The sequence below is a fragment of the Oncorhynchus keta genome, chromosome 15, assembly GCF_023373465.1.
Source record: "Oncorhynchus keta strain PuntledgeMale-10-30-2019 chromosome 15, Oket_V2, whole genome shotgun sequence".
Classification (NCBI taxonomy): Eukaryota; Metazoa; Chordata; class Actinopteri; order Salmoniformes; family Salmonidae; genus Oncorhynchus; species Oncorhynchus keta.
Window position 1 is genome coordinate 20178623 of NC_068435.1, and position 19060 is coordinate 20197682.

A 19060-nucleotide genomic window follows, 5' to 3' on the forward strand; every position below is an offset into this window, starting at 1 on the left:
GTCGAGATGCGAATACCTCCCAGCTGCATGGGCTCAGTCTCAGAGCCGGAGGGAGGCGATGGTTGAGATGCGGAGAGGGGGAACACCGTTAACGCGAGCTCTCTTCCACGAGCTCGGTGACGAAGAACTACCCGTCGTTCTATGCGGATGGCGAGTGCAATCAAAGAGTCCACGCTGGAAGGAACCTCCCGGGAGAGAATCTCATCTTTAACCTCAGCGTGGAGTCCCTCCAGAAAACGAGCGAGCAACGCCGGCTCGTTCCAGTCACTGGAGGCAGCAAGAGTGCGAAACTCTATAGAGTAATCCGTTATGGATCGATCACCTTGACATAGAGAAGCCAGGGCCCTGGAAGCCTCCTTACCAAAAACTGAACGATCAAAAACCCGTATCATCTCCTCTTTAAAGTTCAGATAATTGTTAGAACACTCAGCTCTTGCCTCCCAGATAGCTGTGCCCCACTCCCGAGCCCGACCAGTAAGGAGTGAAATGACGTAAGCAATCCGAGCTCTCTCTCCAGAGTATGTGTTGGGTTGGAGAGAGAACACAATATCACACTGGGTGAGAAAGGAGCGGCACTCAGTGGGCTGCCCAGAGTAACATGGCGGGTTATTAACCCTAGGTTCCGGAGACTCGGAAGACCAGGAAGTAGCTGGTGGCACGAGACGAAGACTCCGAAACTGTCCTGAGAGGTCGGAAACCTGGCCGGCCAGGGTCTCAACGGCATGACGAGCAGCAGACAATTCCTGCTCGTGTCTGCCGAGCATAGCTCCCTGGATCTCGACGGCAGTGTTGCGAGAATCCGTAGTCGCTGGGTCCATTCTTGGTCGGATCCTTCTGTTATGCAGGTGAATGAGGACCCAAAAGCGACTTAACGAAACAGAGTCTTTATTCCAGTATTTGACAAAAGTGATAATCCTGGAAATTATCAAGGTGAAAACAAAACAGGAAAACTGAAATCCACTCGTCAGTAGAAAGGACTGACTGGAGACTCGAGCATAGACTGCAGGTTGCTTCGGGAAGGCACCGGCCGTAGCAGACCTAGACACCTGCTCACACGCAGCATCTGAAGACGGTAAAACACGACAGGGCGAGACAAGGACACAGAACTGCGAACATCATACAAGGATCCGACAAGGACAGAAGCGGAAAACAAGGGGAGAAATAGGGCTCTAATCAGAGGGCAAAAATAGGGGACAGGTGTGAAAAGAGTAAATGAGTGAGTTAGGAGAATGAGGAACAGCTGGGAGCAGGAACGGAACGATAGAGAGAAGAGAGAGAGGGAGGGGGAAAAAGGGAACGAACCTAATAAGACCAGCAGGGGGAAACGAACAGAAGGGAAGCACAGAGACAAGACATGATAACCAATGATAAAACATGACAATTCCAGCCACTGCACTGAGCCCGTCCTCCTAAAGCTCCTCCCACCGGCCTATTCTGCTCTGTCTTCATATAATGGACCTTGGACGACATAATAATGTGTTACTTTCTTGTTAATGACGAAGATTTGATGGTACCTATGATGAATACTTTTGGACAGAGCCAGCCAGCTACAGTGGAGTGTTTTTTACATACTGCACTATAACCACTTGTTGTAAAGCAGACTGTGTACATGTGTCTGACCGACCGTTTCTCTGTTTGGATGGATTGACTTAGGGATTGGAATTCTGTGATGATCACTCAAATAGCTTTTTCTCTCCCCCCTCTCATCTCATTCTCTTTCTTCTCACCTCCCACCTTCTTTCTCTCCCTTCTCACACAGTGCCTCTCTTCCCACTCCCTCTCTCAGTTCTCTCTGCCTCCCAGGCTATTTTTCATGGTATACTATTAATCTGTTATGAAGATCTGCAAATTGTTCTCCAATGCTTTTTTTTGGCATTGTGGCAATGACAGAGCTTCATCATACTGCAAAATGATTGGGATATTGTGGGAATGTTGTGGAAGGCCTTTGCTGATGAAAATCTTACAGCCAGGGAGGAAGGATGTACTTCAACTTAGTTCAAATAATTGTCAAGGCTCTCAGTCTTAGACCACTGTGGGGGTGGGGGAGGTGTGTGTGTGTGTGTGTGTGTGTGTGTGTGTGTGTGTGTGTGTGTGTGTGTGTGTGTGTGTGTGTGTGTGTGTGTGTGTGTGTGTGTGTGTGTGTGTGTGTGTGTGTGTGTGTGTGTGTGTGTGTGTGTGTGTGTGTGTGTGTGTACACGCACGATAAAGAAGGTCTTCTTGGGCTTATTCAACCAGATGGAAACTGATAGAAACATATTGTATAGAGCTGATTCAATGCTTTACACCACATGATATTAAAAACATTGTCTCTTGTACAGCAATATATTTCTATCTACAGACTGAATAGGCCCCTTTAGGGATGAGTGGAGATGTTTTGATACGGTCTGCGCTCGTCAATAGCCGACATCGAAAGTGCAATCAATGAGGAGATTGGAGAGATTTATGACTCCAGAGACAAGGTCATACACTAGAACTGAGGTCTTCAGCCTATGACTGTGCACTAGAACTGAGGTCTTCAGCCTATGACTGTACACTAGAACTGTTGTCTTCAGCCTATGACTGTGCACTAGAACTGAGGTCTTCAGCCTATGACTGTGCACTAGAACTGAGGTCTTCAGCCTATGACTGTACACTAGAACTGAGGTCTTCAGCCCATGACTGTGCACTAGAACTGAGGTCTTCAGCCTATGACTGTACACTAGAACTGAGGTCTTCAGCCTATGACTGTGCACTAGAACTGAGGTCTTCAGCCTATGACTGTACACTAGAACCTTTGTCTTCAGCCTATGACTGTGCACTAGAACTGAGGTCTTCAGCCTATGACTGTGCACTAGAACTGAGGTCTTCAGCCTATGACTGTACACTAGAACTGAGGTCTTCAGCCTATGACTGTGCACTAGAACTGAGGTCTTCAGCCTATGACTGTGCACTAGAACTGAGGTCTTCAGCCTATGACTGTGCACTAGAACTGAGGTCTTCAGCCTATGACTGTACACTAGAACTGAGGTCTTCAGCCTATGACGGTGCACTAGAACTGAGGTCTTCAGCCTATGACGGTGCACTAGAACTGAGGTAGCAAAGAAACACGTCCATTAGGCATGACCTTTTTGGTTTCTGAGGGAGGAAATTCGGGAGGACACACAGGAACTGACATGATCCCGTTCAGAACCATAGAGTTCAGAACACTCAAGTAGGAGGACTGCAGTAGTTATCAAAGCCGGTCCTGGCGGATCCCTTTGTATCCAGGTTTTCCTTCCAACCTTCACACAATTATATTCCATTGATCTGATATGCACTACATTATTCAATTGATAGATTGGGTGAAAAACCTACAAGAGTCCTCTTGGACTGGTTATGAACCTCTGTTAAATAGGTTACGTGTGAAAAGGCCAAGAAATATTGTGATACATTTTGTGACACAAGGTAGTGCTCTGATAAAGAGGGTACCATGTGATCTTGTGTAGGGATCCCTGGTTTTACACTGTCGTATTTGTCGGTGTGACTGCCCGCAGTAACATTCCAATGCAAAGAGAGAACTAACCACTTTTACTCACGACGACTTCACTCACTTTCAATGGACACCCTTCGCAATGCCACCGGACAAAATTTGCACAACCCCTCCCAACACCCTTACTCCCCCTCTCTCTCCTCCCAACACTCTTACTCCCCCTCTCTCTCCTCCCAACACCCTTACTCCCCCTCTCTCTCCTCCCAACACCCTTACTCCCCCTCTCTCTCCTCCCAACACTCTTACTCCCCCTCTCTCTCCTCCCAACACCCTTACTCCCCCTCTCTCTCCTCCCAACACTCTTACTCCCCCTCTCTCTCCTCCAAACACTCTTACTCCCCCTCTCTCTCCTCCCAACACCATTACTCCCCCTTTCTCTCCTCCCAACACCCTTACTCCCCCTCTCTCTCCTCCAAACACCCTTACTCCCCCTCTCTCTCCTCCCAACACCCTTACTCCCCCCCTCTCTCCTCCCAACACCCTTACTCCCCCTCTCTCTCCTCCCAACACCCTTACTCCCCCTCTCTCTCCTCCCAGCACCCTTACTCCCCCTCTCTCTCCTCCCAACACCCTTACTCCCCCTCTCTCTCCTCCAAACACCCTTACTCCCCCTCTCTCTCCTCCAAACACCCTTACTCCCCCTCTCTCTCCTCCAAACACCCTTACTCCCCCTCTCTCTCCTCCCAACACCCTTACTCCCCCTCTCTCTCCTCCCAACACCCTTACTCCCCCTCTCTCTCCTCCAAACACTCTTACTCCCCCTCTCTCTCCTCCAAACACCCTTACTCCCCCTCTCTCTCCTCCCAACACCCTTACTCCCCCTCTCTCTCCTCCAAACACTCTTACTCCCCCTCTCTCTCCTCCAAACACTCTTACTCCCCCTCTCTCTCCTCCCAACACCCTTACTCCCCCTCTCTCTCCTCCAAACACCCTTACTCCCCCTCTCTCTCCTCCAAACACCCTTACTCCCCCTCTCTCTCCTCCCAACACTCTTACTCCCCCTCTCTCTCCTCCAAACACTCTTACTCCCCCTCTCTCTCCTCCCAACACCCTTACTCCCCCTCTCTCTCCTCCTCCCCTAAATACTCTCGCGTGCTAATCTGAATAGTTCACTGCCTCTTACTAAACGCTGCACTTTTATGACGTAAGAGGCCTAGGTATTCGATAGGATGGCAATCTGCACAAAGACAGAGATCACAACATGGTGGATTGATAGGCGAGTCGACACTCCATATACGTCTACTGATTAAGATTATGCAGAGAGAGATGGACCACTGAGATGGCTGCAGTCTGAGAAGGGTGAAATAGCAATGTCAGATTTGGGATGAAATAATATTGAAATCTTTGAAACACGTTTGCTCTAGCATGCCTGGGGTTTTGCAGATGGGCGTGGTTTGCAGTTATGGCTCTATTTTGTCCATTAACCCAGGCCAGCTCAATCAAGCACAGATAAAGTATTTGAAATTATTTAAAATATTATTTGAGCCTAGGTCTGATATAACCAGTGGCCCTGGACACTACTCTTTCCCCTTCACAAGTTGAATGTGGCAGGCATTTCCGAAAGGTGACGATTTGAAAGAAAACCATTAAAAAAACTTCTTTTTTTTTTACATTTGGAGATTTGTGTTTATGGTGATGGTAGATGCAAGAAGAAAGAGTTTTGAGTCAATATGTGTAATTTGCTGTAGTTTGTTCCTGGAACCTTATGTCAATTATATACGTTGTAAGATTTTTAAGATGTCCTGTGTTCTGTTCATTTTGTGGTGGATTTTTGTGTCAGTGATATTCTATGAGTGCATGGATGAATGGACTTTATCGACCCCCAGAGGGGAAATTCCAAGACAACAGGATGCCTTGACAAACCAACAGGAGAGTCGTAGAGAGAAAAGCAGGGTTCACACACACACACACACACACACACACACACACACACACACACACACACACACACACACACACACACACACACACACACACACACACACACACACACACACACACCACATACACAAACACCACATACACAAACACCACACACACAAACACCACACACACAAACACCACACACACACACCACACACACACACACACACACACACAAATTGATAAGCTTGTTAGTCAACAATACATTTTATTCTGGGCCTTTTTCCAAGGGAGAAGACCAGCCTCACTCTTACCTACATTTTCCGTATCATTACAAAACAGCTACTATACACATTTTTGACAGTAAACTGGATTGGAACGCTGTGTATGTTGCACTGCCTTGGGGTGGTAAACTAATAAAACTGATGCAGTCCAATTGACATGAACTTTGCCATTTTGATAGTGCTTACAGTCCTCACCCATTACATATGTTGACATCCATAATAAGGATACAGACATGTATTTTCTTGTTTGAGTTGTGATTTATGCAAACTGCAACAGTTTGCGGGACTTGAACTTCCAGTTATTGCACTAGCGCTAGTTAGCAACTTCCTTCCAACTGCACACAGAGATATAAAAATGGTATCCACAAGTTCATATGACTCTGGGGAAGTAGTATGAGGGGCCAGCCCTTTCCACCAAATGTGGAGAGAGAGAGAAAGAAAGGAACACAGGTCAACACAACATCCACTCGACTGCTGATGTCAGAGCTAACATCTGCCATAAGGTCTGTCTGGTCAACAGGGACCAGCCGCCAGCCGCTAGCTACACCATGTGTTAAGTGGTTTGTCTTGTCTGTTTGGATGGCTGGACAGTCCACTAGCTACTAGCTTTCAGTTCATCTCCCAGGGACGTTTTGGCACATTTTACTCATCGATGATGCTCTGGGAGACTGACAAGTTCTAGTTCATAGAACATTTCCTCTCTGGATTCCTCCGAGAACCAAAGAGAAGAAGAACCTGTGCTGTTACTCAGTGTATCATTGAAATAATTTAGATTCATAGGAATACTGAGTACGTTTGATGAACAAATGTCTGAGTGTAACCTAACCAGCTCTCTCTCTCTCTCCTAGTGAGAACATGTCACTCCCAGGACAGAGCCACACTGACATTGCTCACAGCAAAGACATTGTTTGATGTCACAACACCAAAGGAATTGGAAAGAGCCAGACAGACACCAGCTGTGTCTCATTCTGTGGTGTAAATCAATCGTTGTAAATGCTTTACACTTTTGGTTATTTTTGAGAGAACTAGTGTGTAACCCTGACCAGACAAGAATAACTTATAAGAAGTATTCTGAAGCCTGCATAGATGATGTGATAGGAATACATGTGGGCTCAAACCACATTCTGCTACAAAACATGATTCACTGCAGGTTTGTTTATTAGAAGAAAATATTCAGTCAGGCCTACTGATCATAATACCACCCCACTGATTCTGCCTAGCCATGTTTAACAGCATATTATGATGATTGGACATTTTGACAGGACTACGCATCCATAAATACACTGAGAACTTGTTCTCAACTGGCCAACCTGGTTAAATAAAGGTGAAATCAAATTTAAAAAACACACACACACGTACATAAAATGCACAACTAAGGCAGGAACATAAGCGTGTGTGTGTGTGCACGCACACACACACACACACACCCCTCACCCTCTCACACACTCTGTTCTCTGTCGTGCTGAATTGACAACCTTGTGGATGCCTTGCCCTTTCGTTCAAAGCGCTTTTATGAGTGGCTTCTGACTCACCGCAGTGGTACAGACTTCATATCTGAAATATCAGCCCTTCAGGCCAAAACACTCGTCAATAAAATCTCTCTATCAGAGCATGTCGAGGGTCCTAGACATGCTCTGGTAGACTCGAGTGTACTGGAACTCAAAGAGTGGATTATACCAGTGTACAAGAGGATGAAGGATTCTACCCTATTAAAGGAGATATTATGTTATGAAAAACAGGTCAACAAGGTCAATAATTGTTCCATTGTAAACATAATTGTTCCGGAACAGGTGCATGGGGGTAAGGCTACAGCTGTGACCTACAGTATATCAGATGATAAATCATACCATCATATTGACAATTCTCTGATCAGTTTAACTTTTTAAACTTTTAAAACATTTTTATACATAACATTACATGAGCAGGGGGGACCTGACCTGAGATCAGCACTTCTACTCTCAGTAGCTCTGTGAATACATGCCCAGAAAAATAACCTATATTGTTTGATATATACAGTGGGGCAAAAATTTATTTAGTCAGCCACCAATTGTGCAAGTTCTCCCACTTAAAAAGATGAGAGAGGCCTGTAATTTTCATCATAGGTACACTTCAACTTTGACAAACAAAATGATAAAAAAATGAAGTTATTTGCAAATTATGGTAAAAAATAATTATTTGGTCACCTACAAACAAGCAAGATTTCTGGCTCTCACAGACCTGTAACTTCTTCTTTAAGAGGCTCCTCTGTCCTCCACTCATTACCTGTATTAATGGCACCTGTTTGAACTTGTTTTCAGTATAAAAGACACCTGTCCACAACCTCAAACAGTCACATTCCAAACTCCACTATGGCCAAGACCAAAGAGCTGTCAAAGGACACCAGAAACAAAATTGTAGACCTGCACCAGGCTGGGAAGACTGAATCTGCAATAGGTAAGCAGCTTGGTTTGACGAAATCAACTGTGGGAGCAATTATTAGGAAATGGAAGACATACAAGACCACTGATAATCTCCCTCGATCTGGGGGCTCCACGCAAGATCTCTCTCAAATCCTGCAGTGCCAGACGTGTCCCCCCGCTTAAGCAAGTACATGTCCAGGCCCGTCTGAAGTTTGCTAGAGAGCATTTGGATGATCCAGAAGAAGATTGGGAGAATGTCATATGGTCAGATGAAACCAAAATAGAACTTTATGGTAAAAACTCAACTCGTCTTGTTTGGAGGACAAAGAATGCTGAGTTGCATCCAAAGAACACCATACCTACTGTAAAGCATGGGAGTGGAAACATCATGCTTTGGGGCTGTTTTTCTGCAAAGGGACCAGGACGACTGGTCCGTGTAAAGGAAAGAATGAATGGGGCCATGTATCGTGAGATTTTGAGTGAAAATCTCCTTCCATCAGCAAGGGCATTGAAGATGCAACGTGGCTGGGTCTTTCAGCATGACAATGATCCCAAACACACCGCCCGGGCAACGGAGTGTCTTCGTAAGAAGCATTTCAATGTCCTGGAGTGGCCTAGCCAGTCTCCAGATCTCAACCCCATAGAAAATCTTTGGAGGGAGTTGAAAGTCCGTGTTGCCCAGCAACAGCCCCAAAACATCATTGCTCTAGAGGAGATCTGCATGGAGGAATGGGCCAAAATACCAGCAACAGTGTGTGAAAACCTTGTGAAGACTTACAGAAAACATTTGACCTCTGTCATTGCCAACTAAGGGTATATAACAAAGTATTGAGATAAACTTTTGTTATTGACCAAATACTTATTTTCCACCATAATTTGCAAATAATTTCATTAAAAAATCCCACAATGTGATTTTCTGGATTTTTTTTCTAATTCTCTCTGTCATAGTTGAAGTGTACCTATGATGAAAATGACAGGCCTCTCTCATCTTTTTAAGTGGGAGAACTTGCACAATTGGTGGCTGACTAAATACTTTTTTTGCCCCACTGTAAATTATAAGCTACATTTGTTGTTTCAGTCCTTCATTCACATCTGTCTTTGAGCAAAGATTACAGTGTAAACAAGCAGCCGTCAACTGTAATACAAGAAATGCATAGCTGACTGAAAAATCCCCTTAAAGCTGCAATCAGCAGTTAAGATGGCGCCGAAGAGGATGGCTGACGTTTTACATGCCTGTAACCAGCTGTGCTATTTGGTTCGTTTTTTTGCGTTGTTTGTAACTTATTTTTTTACTTATTTTGGACATTATGTTGCTGCTACCGTCTCTTATGACCAAAAATAACTTCTGGACATCAGAACTGGGATTACTCACCACGAACTGGAAGAAAATGTTTCCTTTAAAGAGTCCGACGAGAAAGGTATACTGCTCTCCCGGGAACAGGCCCAGATCCCCGTCATTTGCGTGAAGTCAAGACGGAGGAAAAGAGAACGCAGTTCGGCTGCTTTTTGAGAATCCGTAGGCGAGTAAGTAAACTCCCACTGCCAACAATTATACTTGCTAACATGCAATCATTGGAAAATACAATTGATGACCTACGATTACGAATATCCTACCAACGGGACATTAAGAACTGTAATATCTTATATTTTACAGAGTCACTGATAATATAGAGCTGGAGGGATTTTCAATGCACCGGCAGAACAGAAATGCTCCGTCTGGTAAGAGGAGGGGTGGCGGTGTGTGTCTTTTTGTCAATAACAGCACCAAATGATAATAACAGCCGGTGTGCAATTTTTTATATTAAAGAAGTCTCAAGGTATTGCTCGCCTGAGGTAGAGTACCTTATGATAAGCTGTAGACCACACTATCTACCAAGAGAGTTCTCATCTATATTATTAGGTGTCTATTTACCACCACAGAACGATGCTGGCACTAAGACCGCACTCAACCAACTCTATGAGGCCATAAGCAAACAAGAAAGTGCTCACCTAAAAGCGGTGCTCCTATTGGCCGGGGACTTTAATGCAGGCAAACTTAAATCAGTTTTACCACATTTTTACCAGCATGTCACATCTGCAACCAGAGGAAAAACAACTGGATCAACTTTACTCCACACATAGCGATGCATACAAAGATCTCCCCCTGCCCTCCATTTGGCAAATCTAACCATAATTATATCCTCCTGATTCCTGCTTACAAGCAAAAACTAAAGCAGTAAGTACCAGTGACTCGCTCAATACGAAAGTGGTCAGATGACGCGGATGCTACGCTACAGGACTGTATTTCTAGCACAGACTGGAATATGTTCCGGGATTCATCCAATGGCATTAAGGAGTATACCACCTCAGTCATCGTCTTCATCATTAAGTGCATCGACGATGTCATCCCCACCGTGACCGTACATACATATCCCAACCAGAAGCCATGGATTACAGGCAACATCCGCATCGAGCTAAAGCCTAGAGCTGCCACTTTCAAGGAGCGGGACACTAATCCAGACGCCTATAAGAAATCTGTTATTCCCTCAGATGAACCATCAAACAAGCAATGCGTCAATAAAAGATTAAGATTGAATCCTAATACACCGGCTCTGACACTTGTCGGATGTGGCAGGGCTTGAAAACTATTACGGACTACAAAGGGAATCCCAGTTGCGAGCTGCCAAGTGACGTGAGCCTACCAGACGAGCTAAATGCCTTTTATGCTCGCTTCGAGGCAAGCAACATTGAAGCATGCAATGAGAGCACAAGCTGTTCTGGATGACTGTGCGATAATGCTCTCAGTAGCCAATGTGATCAAGACCTTTAAACAGGTCAACATTCACAAACCCACGGGGCCAGATGGATTACCAGGACGTGTACTCAAAGCATGTGCTGACCAACTGGCAAGTGTCTTCACCAACATTTTCAACCTCTCCCTAACCAAGTCTGTAATACCTACATGTTTCAAACAGACCACCATAGTCCCTTTGCCTAAGGAAGCGGAGGCAACCTGCCTAAATTGTTAACACCCCGAAGCACTCACATCGGTAGCCATGAGGTGCTTTGAAAGGCTGGTCATGGCTCACATCAACAGCATTTTCCCGGAATACCTTAGACCCACTCCAGTTGGCATACCGCCCCAACAGATCCACAGATGACGCAATCTCAATCGCACTCCACACGGCGCTTTCCCACCTGGACAAAAGGAACACCTACGTGAGAATGCTGTTCATTGACTACAGCTCAGCATTCAACACCATAGTGCCCACTAAGCTAAGGACCCTGGGAATAAACACCTCCCTCTGCAACTGGATCCTGGACTTCCTGACGGGCCACCACCAGGTGCTAAGGGTAGGCAACAACCCGTCTGCCACGCTGATCCTCAACACTGGGGCCCCTCAGGGATGGGTACTTAGTCCCCTCCTGTACTCCCTGTTCACCCACGACTGCTTGGCCAATCTCGACTCCAACACAATCATTAAGTTTGCTGACGACACAACAGTGGTAAGCCTGATCACCGACAATGATGAGATAGCCTATAGGGAGGATGTCAGAGAACTGGCAGCGTGGTGCCAGGACAACCTCTCCCTCAATGTGAGCAAGACAAAGGAGCTGACTACAAGTGGACTACAGGAAAAGGCGGGCCGAACAGGCCCCCATTATCATCAACAGGGTTGGAGTGGAGCGGGTAAAGAGTTTCAAGTTCCTTGGTGTCCACATCACCAACGCTCTATCATGGTCCAAACACACCAATACAGTCGTGAAGAGGGCACAACAAAACCTTTCCCCCCTCAGGAGACTGAAAAGATTTGGCATGGGTCCCCAGATCCTCAAACAGTTACACAGCTGCACCATCGAGACGGGTTGCATCACCGCCTGGTATGGCAACTGCTCGGCATCTGACCAGCAGGTGCTACAAAGGGTAGTGCGTACGGCCCAGTACATCACCTGGGCCAAGCTTCCTGAAATCAAGGACCTATATAATAGGCGGTGTCAATGGAAAGCCCATAAAATTGTCAGACTCCAGTCACCAAAGTCATAGACTGTTTTCTCTGCTACCACACAGGAAGCGGTACCAGAGCGCCAAGTCTAGGATCAAAAGGCTCCTTAACAGCTTCTATCCCCAAGCCATAAGACTGCTGAACAATTAATAAAATGGCCACCAGACTATTACGCAAGACCCACTGGCTCCAGGTCATCTATAAGTCCATGCTAGGTAAAGCTCCGCCTTATCTCAGTTCACTGGTCACGATGGCAACACCCACCCGTAGCACGCGCTCCAGCAGGTGTATCTCACTGATCATGCCTAAAGCCAACACCTCATTTGGCCACCTTTCCTTCCAGTTCTCTGCTGCCTGTGACTGGAACGAATTGCAAAAATCGCTGAAGTTGGAGACTTTTATCTCCCTCGCCAACTTTAAACATCTGCTATCTGAGCAGATAACTGATCGCTGCAGCTGTACATAGTCCATCGGTAAATAGCCCACCCAATTTACCTACCTCGTCCCCATACTGTTTTTATTTATTTACTTTTCTGCTCTTTTGCACACCAATATCTCTACCTGTACATGACCATCTGATCATTTATCACTCCAGTGTTAATCTGCTAAATTGTAATTATTCGCCTACCTCCTCATGTCTTTTGCACACAATGTATATAGACTCTTTTTTTCCCTCGACTGTGTTATTGACATGTTTACTCCATGTGTAACTCTGTGTTGTTGTCTGTTCACACTGCTATGCTTTATCTTGGCCAGGTCACAGTTGTAAATGAGAACTTGGTCTCAACTAGCCTACCTGGTTAAATAAAAGGTGAAAAAAATATATACAAAAATTAAAATGACATTGAACCCGCCTCCATTTGCTTTGTACACTGCTGCTACTCGCTGTTTATTATCTATGCATAGTCACTTCACCCATACCTACGTGTACAAAATACCTGTAACCTGTGCCCCTGCAAACTGACTCGATACCGGTACCCCCTGTATATAGCCTCCTTATTGTTGTTATTGTGTTACTTTTTATAGTTTTTACTTTAAGACAAATTGTCTATAAATGGAGAAAGTTCAACACTGTTACTACTCTCCCTATTGAGATATTGTGGCATGACCTCAAGAGTGCAGTTCACACCAGACATCCCAAGAATATTGCTGAACTAAAACAGTTTTGTAAAGAGGAATGGTCCAAAATTCCTCCTGACCGTTGTGCAGGTCTGATCCGCAACTACAGAACATGTTTGGTTGAGGTTATTGTTGCCAAAGGAGGGTCAACCAGTTATTAAATCCAAGGGTTCACATACTTTTCCTCCTTGTACTGTGAATGTTTACAAGGAGTGTTCAATAAAGACATGAAAACATGTAATTGTTTGTGTGTTATTAGTTTAAGCAAACTGTACTATTGTTGTGGCCTAGATGAAGATTAGATCAAATTTTATGATCAATTTATGCGAAATCCAGGTATTTCCAAAGGGTTCACATACTTTATCTTGCCACTAAGTTCATGAGACATTTACAAGTTATATTCTTCATGAGTCATTGGGTACATATCATTAATTTATAGGACAAAAATGTATGTGGCAACTGCAGATTGCCCCTGTAAAGTCCAATTTAAAACATCCACTTCAGAATAGCGAGATACGGCCAAAGATGCAGAAGCAAAGGAAGCAGTGGTGGTCAAACAAATCTCCTTAAATGGCCTGTGGACTCACCCTAGTGTATCTCTTGGCTCGGAAGTGTGATATTTCTCCTTTTATGTCATGTAATAAATATTTTACGATAACATGTTTATAGATCACATTCAGGGAATTCCAATGGCCGGCTGTCTGTCATTTGGTCTGTCAGTCTCTCTCTCTTTCTAGATTACACAGGACAGACACTGTTAGCTAAGTGTTGTTGATCCAGCCCTCTGAGCTGGCATTAGAGGAAAGCAGCGTAAGTTTGTTTTCTTTATCAGACATTTATATTTTATTCAGTAATTCATGTTGTTGTCCTGTTTCTTACCATGAGTCATCAATTGATCACCCTGTAAACAATCTACTGTCTGTGTTCTCATTTCCAAAAGCAATGCCGGTGACCTTGAGGGGTATCGTCTGGGAGGTCAATTAAATATTGTCTATCATAAAGCCAAGATCTCTGTCCAAAACCCCAACCTATCCATATTCTATCTTATGTTTTACACTCTTTCAGTCTTTCTTTTTAATGATTACTCAGAGTCAACACCATTCAGACACAGGTATTTGTAGCCATGTATATACCGCCACATTGTGCCTGTGGTCGTTCATTACAGCATTCTTGCACAGACAGCGTGTACCCCGAAGAGCCAAATATAATCAAAGCCAATACAGGTGAAGCATGTTTTTTTTAATGCATTTCCGATATGAGGGTAGTCAGGGTTCCGGTTCAGGGTTCAGTGGTCAAACCCTGGGGGTTAAGGGGTCAGACTGAGGGGTCAGGGGTGACATTGTCCAGCCCAGACACAGCCATTTCGAAGGCGTGTATGACCTCAGAGCTGGTCCTGGTGTCCTCTTCATTCTACAATAAGAATGACAGAACTGTCAATAAAGGGATATACAGCTACTGTACTTGTAGCTACTTTATAGCTTATCTACCTTCATTCTACAGTAGTGAGGGCCCTGCCGCCCATTGCTGAAATTCATATAGATCAGGTTAAGCCATACTCTTTGTGGCACAACACAACAGTACCACCTTTAATACAACAATAGTGAGGACTCACAGGACAGTCATGTAGAACTTACAATGGTCTCTGGGACCAGTAGCTGGCACAGTCGTTTGATAGTTGTCTTCTGGGACAGGATCTTTTTCTGTTTCCTGATTAAAAGAGAGTGAAAGGAGCGTCACCAATACAGGACAGAATCAAGCATGCTTTTGTTCACTTTATTATCTTTTGAAAAGACAAAAAAAGCAAAGACACATTCGGGCAGAGGGTAACATGTGAAAATATTATAAACTGGGTGGTTCGAGCCCTGAATGCTGATTGGCTGACGGCCGTGGTATATCGGACTGTATGTCACGGGTATGACAAAACATGTATTTTTACTGATCTAATTATGTTGGTAACCAGTTTATAATAGCAATAAGGCACCCTGGGGGGTTGTGATATATGGCCAATATATTTTATTTGATTTATTTCACCTTTATTTAACCAGGTAGGCAAGTTGAGAACAAGTTCTCATTTACAATTGCGACCTGGCCAAGATAAAGCAAAGCAGTTCGACAGATACAACGACACAGAGTTACACATGGAGTAAAACAAACATACAGTCAATAATACAGTATACCATGGCTAAGGGCTGTATCCAGGCACTCTGCACTGTGCTGTGCATAAGAACAGCCCTTAGCCGTGGTATATTGGCCATATACCACAGACCCCTATGCCTTATTGCTTAATTAACATAAACCACTTATTTTCACAGGGGAGAAAAAATGCATTTGTATGGGCCAGGGAACATTGGTTGTGTGAGAGTAGGCCTAGAATCAGACAGTGAGAGCAGAGTAGGCTATCATTACCCCAAATAGGTGACAAGTATTAATAGGCCAACATAGACAGATCCAAAGCAGACATTACATGGAGCATCATTTATTTCCAACACCACCTGTGGCTCGCTCTGCAGGTCTAGGCTAAGCTACATCAACATGGTATCTCTCTGTATGGTTATTCAAATGATCAACCTGAGCCTACAGGAGGACAACACCTTGTATGGCTGAGGCAGCAGTGGGCATGCCTGCGTGCCAGGTTGTTCCCTTTTCCCTACATAGTGCACTACTTTTGACCAGAGTGGTTCACTATCTAGTGGGTAGGGTGCCATTTGGGATGCATTTTATGCCTTATATGGACGAGACAGCATTATTTTAAATATATATTTTCAACATTGTTTTTGTATTGACAAGGAGGGACACCATTATGCTAATTGTACTAACATAAAACTGGATATGTTACACAAGGCATTATGGGTATTGTAGTATATAATGCTACAGTTATCAATCAGAAGACCTTGTCAGGTCACAATAGAAGAGATACACTGAGTATACCAAACATTAAGAACCCCTTCCTAATATTGTGTTGGGGCATGGACTCTACAAGGTGTCGAAAGATGTCCACAGGGATGCTGGCCCATGTTGACTCCAATGCTCCCCACAGTTTGGGTGGTGGACAATTCTTGATACACACGGGAAACTGTTGAGTCTAAAAACCCAGCAGCATTGCAGTTCTAGACACAAACTGTTGCGCCTGGTACCTACTAATATACCCAGGCACTTCCATCTTTTGTCTTGCTCATTCACCCTATGACTGGCACACATACACAATCCATGTCTCAATTCTGTCAAGGCTTAGAAATCATAATTTAACATCTCTTCTCCCCTTCATCTGCACTGATTGGTGGATTTAACAAGTGACATCAGTAAGGGATCATAGCTTTCACCTGTATTCACCTGGTCAGTATGTCATGGAAAGAGCAGGTGTTCATTTTTTGTACACTCAGTGTGTCTCTTACAGTGTGTCTTACTACAGTAAGATATACACTGTAGTGTTGAGCTGTGGTGTTGGGAATGTTAACTGTACCTGAAGGTTTCATAGCGCTCGTCCAGCTTCCTCTGGTTGAGAACATAGAGGTCCTTGGAGTATTGGCCCCACATGGTCCTGAGGTCCCTGCGGTGGGCCACAGAACGCTCCTGGGCCTTACTCAGAATGTCCCTGTACGTCACTGATCCAGCCGTAACATCACCAAGGGGTCAAGGAAGGAACACTGGCTGTGATGTCATGTACAGCGCCATCAGAAAGTATTCACACCCCTTGACTTTTTCAGCATTTTGTTGTATTGCAGTCTAAATTTAAAATGGAATAAATTGAGATTTTTGTTAATAAGTATTTAACTCATGTGGCAAGTCTAAATGAGAGTAAAAAAAATGTGCTTAACAAGTCACATAATAAGTTGCAATAATACAGTTTAACATGATTTTTGAATGACCACCTCATCTCTGTACCCCACACATACAATTATCTGCAAGGTCCCTCAGTAGAGCAGTGAATTTCAAACACATTCATCCACAAAGACCCGGGAGGTTTTCCAATGCCTCGCAAAGAAAGGCACCTATTGGGTGATGGGTAAAAAAAATGCAGACATTGAATATCCCTTTGAGCATGGTGAAGTTATTTAATCAATACACCCAGTCACTTCAAAGATTCAGGTGTCCTTTCTAACTGAGGAAGGAAACCACTCAGGGATTTTACCAATGGTGAATTAAAAACAGTTACAGAGTTTAATGGCTGTGATAGGAGAAAACTGAGGATGGATCAACAACATTGTAGTTACTCCACAATACTAACCTAAATGACAGAGTGAAAATAAGGAATCCTGTACAGAATACAAATATTCCAAAACATGCATCCTGTTTGCAACAAGGCACTAAAGTAATACTGGAAAACGTGGCAAAGCAATTCACTTTTTGTCCTGAAAACAAAGTGTTCTGTTTGGGGCAAATTCAATACAACACATTACTGAGTACTAATCTCCATATTTTCAATCAGTGTAATGGTCATGCTTGTAATTGTTAAGGACTGGGGAGGTTTTCAGGATAAAAAAGATATGGATATGGATATGCACAGGCAAAAGGTTAGAGGAAAACCTGGTTCAGTCTGCTTTCCACCAGACACTGGGAGATTAATTCACCTTTCAGCGGGAAAATAACCTAATACACAATGCCAAATCTACACTGGAGTTGCTTACCAAGAACGTTCCTTAGTGGCCAAGATACAGTTTAGACTTAAATCTATTTGAACATCTATGGCAAATAGCTGAAAATGGTTGTCTGGCAATGATCACCAACCAATTTAAAAGAGCTTGCATCATTTTAAAAAGAATAATGGGCAAATCCAAGTGTGGAAAGCTCTTAGAAAGACTGGTGCCAAAGGTGTTTTTACAAAGTATTGACCCAAGGGTGTGAATACTTATGTAAATGAGATCTTTCTGTATTTAATTTTCAATAAATCTGCAGACATTTCTAAAAACATGTTCTCACTTTGCCATTATGGGGCATTGTGTGTAGATGGGTGAGAAAAAATATATTGAATCCATTTTGAATTCAGGCTGTAATACAACACATGTGGAATAAGTCAAGGGCATGAATACTTTCTGAAGGCTCTGTATGTGGATGCGGGCGGCAGAATGGCTAATACAGGAGTACCCTCCAACTTTATCAGCAGAATGATCTGTGGGGTACATGTTTGGCACCGGGACACACACATACACATTTACACACACACATTTACACACACACACACACACACACACACACACACACACACACACACACACACACACACACACACACACACACACACACTCCATTATTATCATTGTGAGGATATGGAGGCAACTTGCTGATCTCGGTCCGGACCACCAGTACGTCCTGTCCCACCTTGGGGTCCATGTGGAGAACACGCATGTAGTACTGCACCAGAGGACTGTTGCCATACACGTTAAACACACTGCGCTTAAACGTCATGTCCGGGTAGGCTACTTGGGACTGTGGGAGAGGGGGAGAAACAGTGGGAATGAGAGAGGGATATGAATGAGAGTGGATGAGAGAAAAAGAGAAAGGTGTGTGTTTGTTTGAGAGAGAGTGAAAGAATGAAAAGATCAGGGGTAAATAAAACAATGTCAGCAGGGAGAGTAAGACAGACAGAATGAGTGTGAAAGCTGGACTGTGTGAAGTGCCAGTCTGACCTCTCTGGCAGGTGTCTGGTTGGCCTGTCCAGTCAGGGCCTTCAGGTCTGACCCTGTGATGTTCGCTGAGCCCACGGTCTTCTCTGGAACAACCAGAACATCACACACAGCCAACAACAGAGAGACAGGGGAGACAAGAAGAGCACACAAAGTGCAAGTTGGCATTGAGTTCTGGTGAAGTCAATATCACTACCAAAGACCTATGCCATGAATCTCGAATTTGAATCAAGTCCATGCAGAGAAACCACTAAACACAGAAGGATTAGGACATAGGGTCTGA

At 44.3% G+C, this 19060-nt stretch overlaps 2 protein-coding genes across 46 annotated transcripts; one reads left to right on the forward strand and one right to left on the reverse strand.

Moving 5' to 3' along the window:
• The first annotated feature begins 1303 nt into the window (after positions 1-1303).
• Positions 1304-5239, forward strand: LOC127907621 (uncharacterized). Of its 45 annotated transcripts, none has more exons than XM_052463624.1 (3): positions 1304-2742; positions 2809-2874; positions 3073-5239. In XM_052463624.1, exon 3 carries the CDS (start codon positions 3575-3577, stop codon positions 4610-4612), a length of 1038 nt encoding a protein of 345 aa, XP_052319584.1. In that variant the 5' UTR covers positions 1304-2742; positions 2809-2874; positions 3073-3574; the 3' UTR covers positions 4613-5239. The 45 variants fall into 45 exon arrangements, with proteins under 45 accessions (XP_052319584.1, XP_052319572.1, XP_052319600.1 ...); XM_052463612.1 differs by having other exon boundaries at positions 2809-2841; positions 2875-5239; XM_052463640.1 differs by having other exon boundaries at positions 1304-2676.
• Positions 5240-14374: 9135 nt separating this feature from the next.
• LOC118371070 (protein FAM227A-like) lies at positions 14375-19016 on the reverse strand. Its single transcript, XM_052463655.1, has 5 exons — positions 18781-19016; positions 18423-18580; positions 16617-16769; positions 14791-14863; positions 14375-14566 (listed from the first exon to the last, which is right to left on the reverse strand). Exons 1-5 carry the CDS (start codon positions 18943-18945, stop codon positions 14471-14473), a joined length of 645 nt encoding a protein of 214 aa, XP_052319615.1. The 5' UTR covers positions 18946-19016; the 3' UTR covers positions 14375-14470.
• Positions 19017-19060: the final 44 nt, after the last annotated feature.

Coding starts and splice junctions, on each gene's coding strand:
- LOC127907621 (XM_052463606.1), top strand. CDS start 3,575: ATGGACACCCTTCGCAATGCCACCGGACAAAATTTGCACAACCCCTCC.
- LOC118371070 (XM_052463655.1), bottom strand. CDS start 18,945: ATGCCAACTTGCACTTTGTGTGCTCTTCTTGTCTCCCCTGTCTCTCTG. Junction 18,581..18,780: donor ACCAGACACCTGCCAGAGAG/GTCAGACTGGCA, acceptor CCTCTCCCACAG/TCCCAAGTAGCCTACCCGGA. Junction 14,864..16,616: donor GAGCGCTATGAAACCTTCAG/GTACAGTTAACA, acceptor TCTTTTAATCAG/GAAACAGAAAAAGATCCTGT.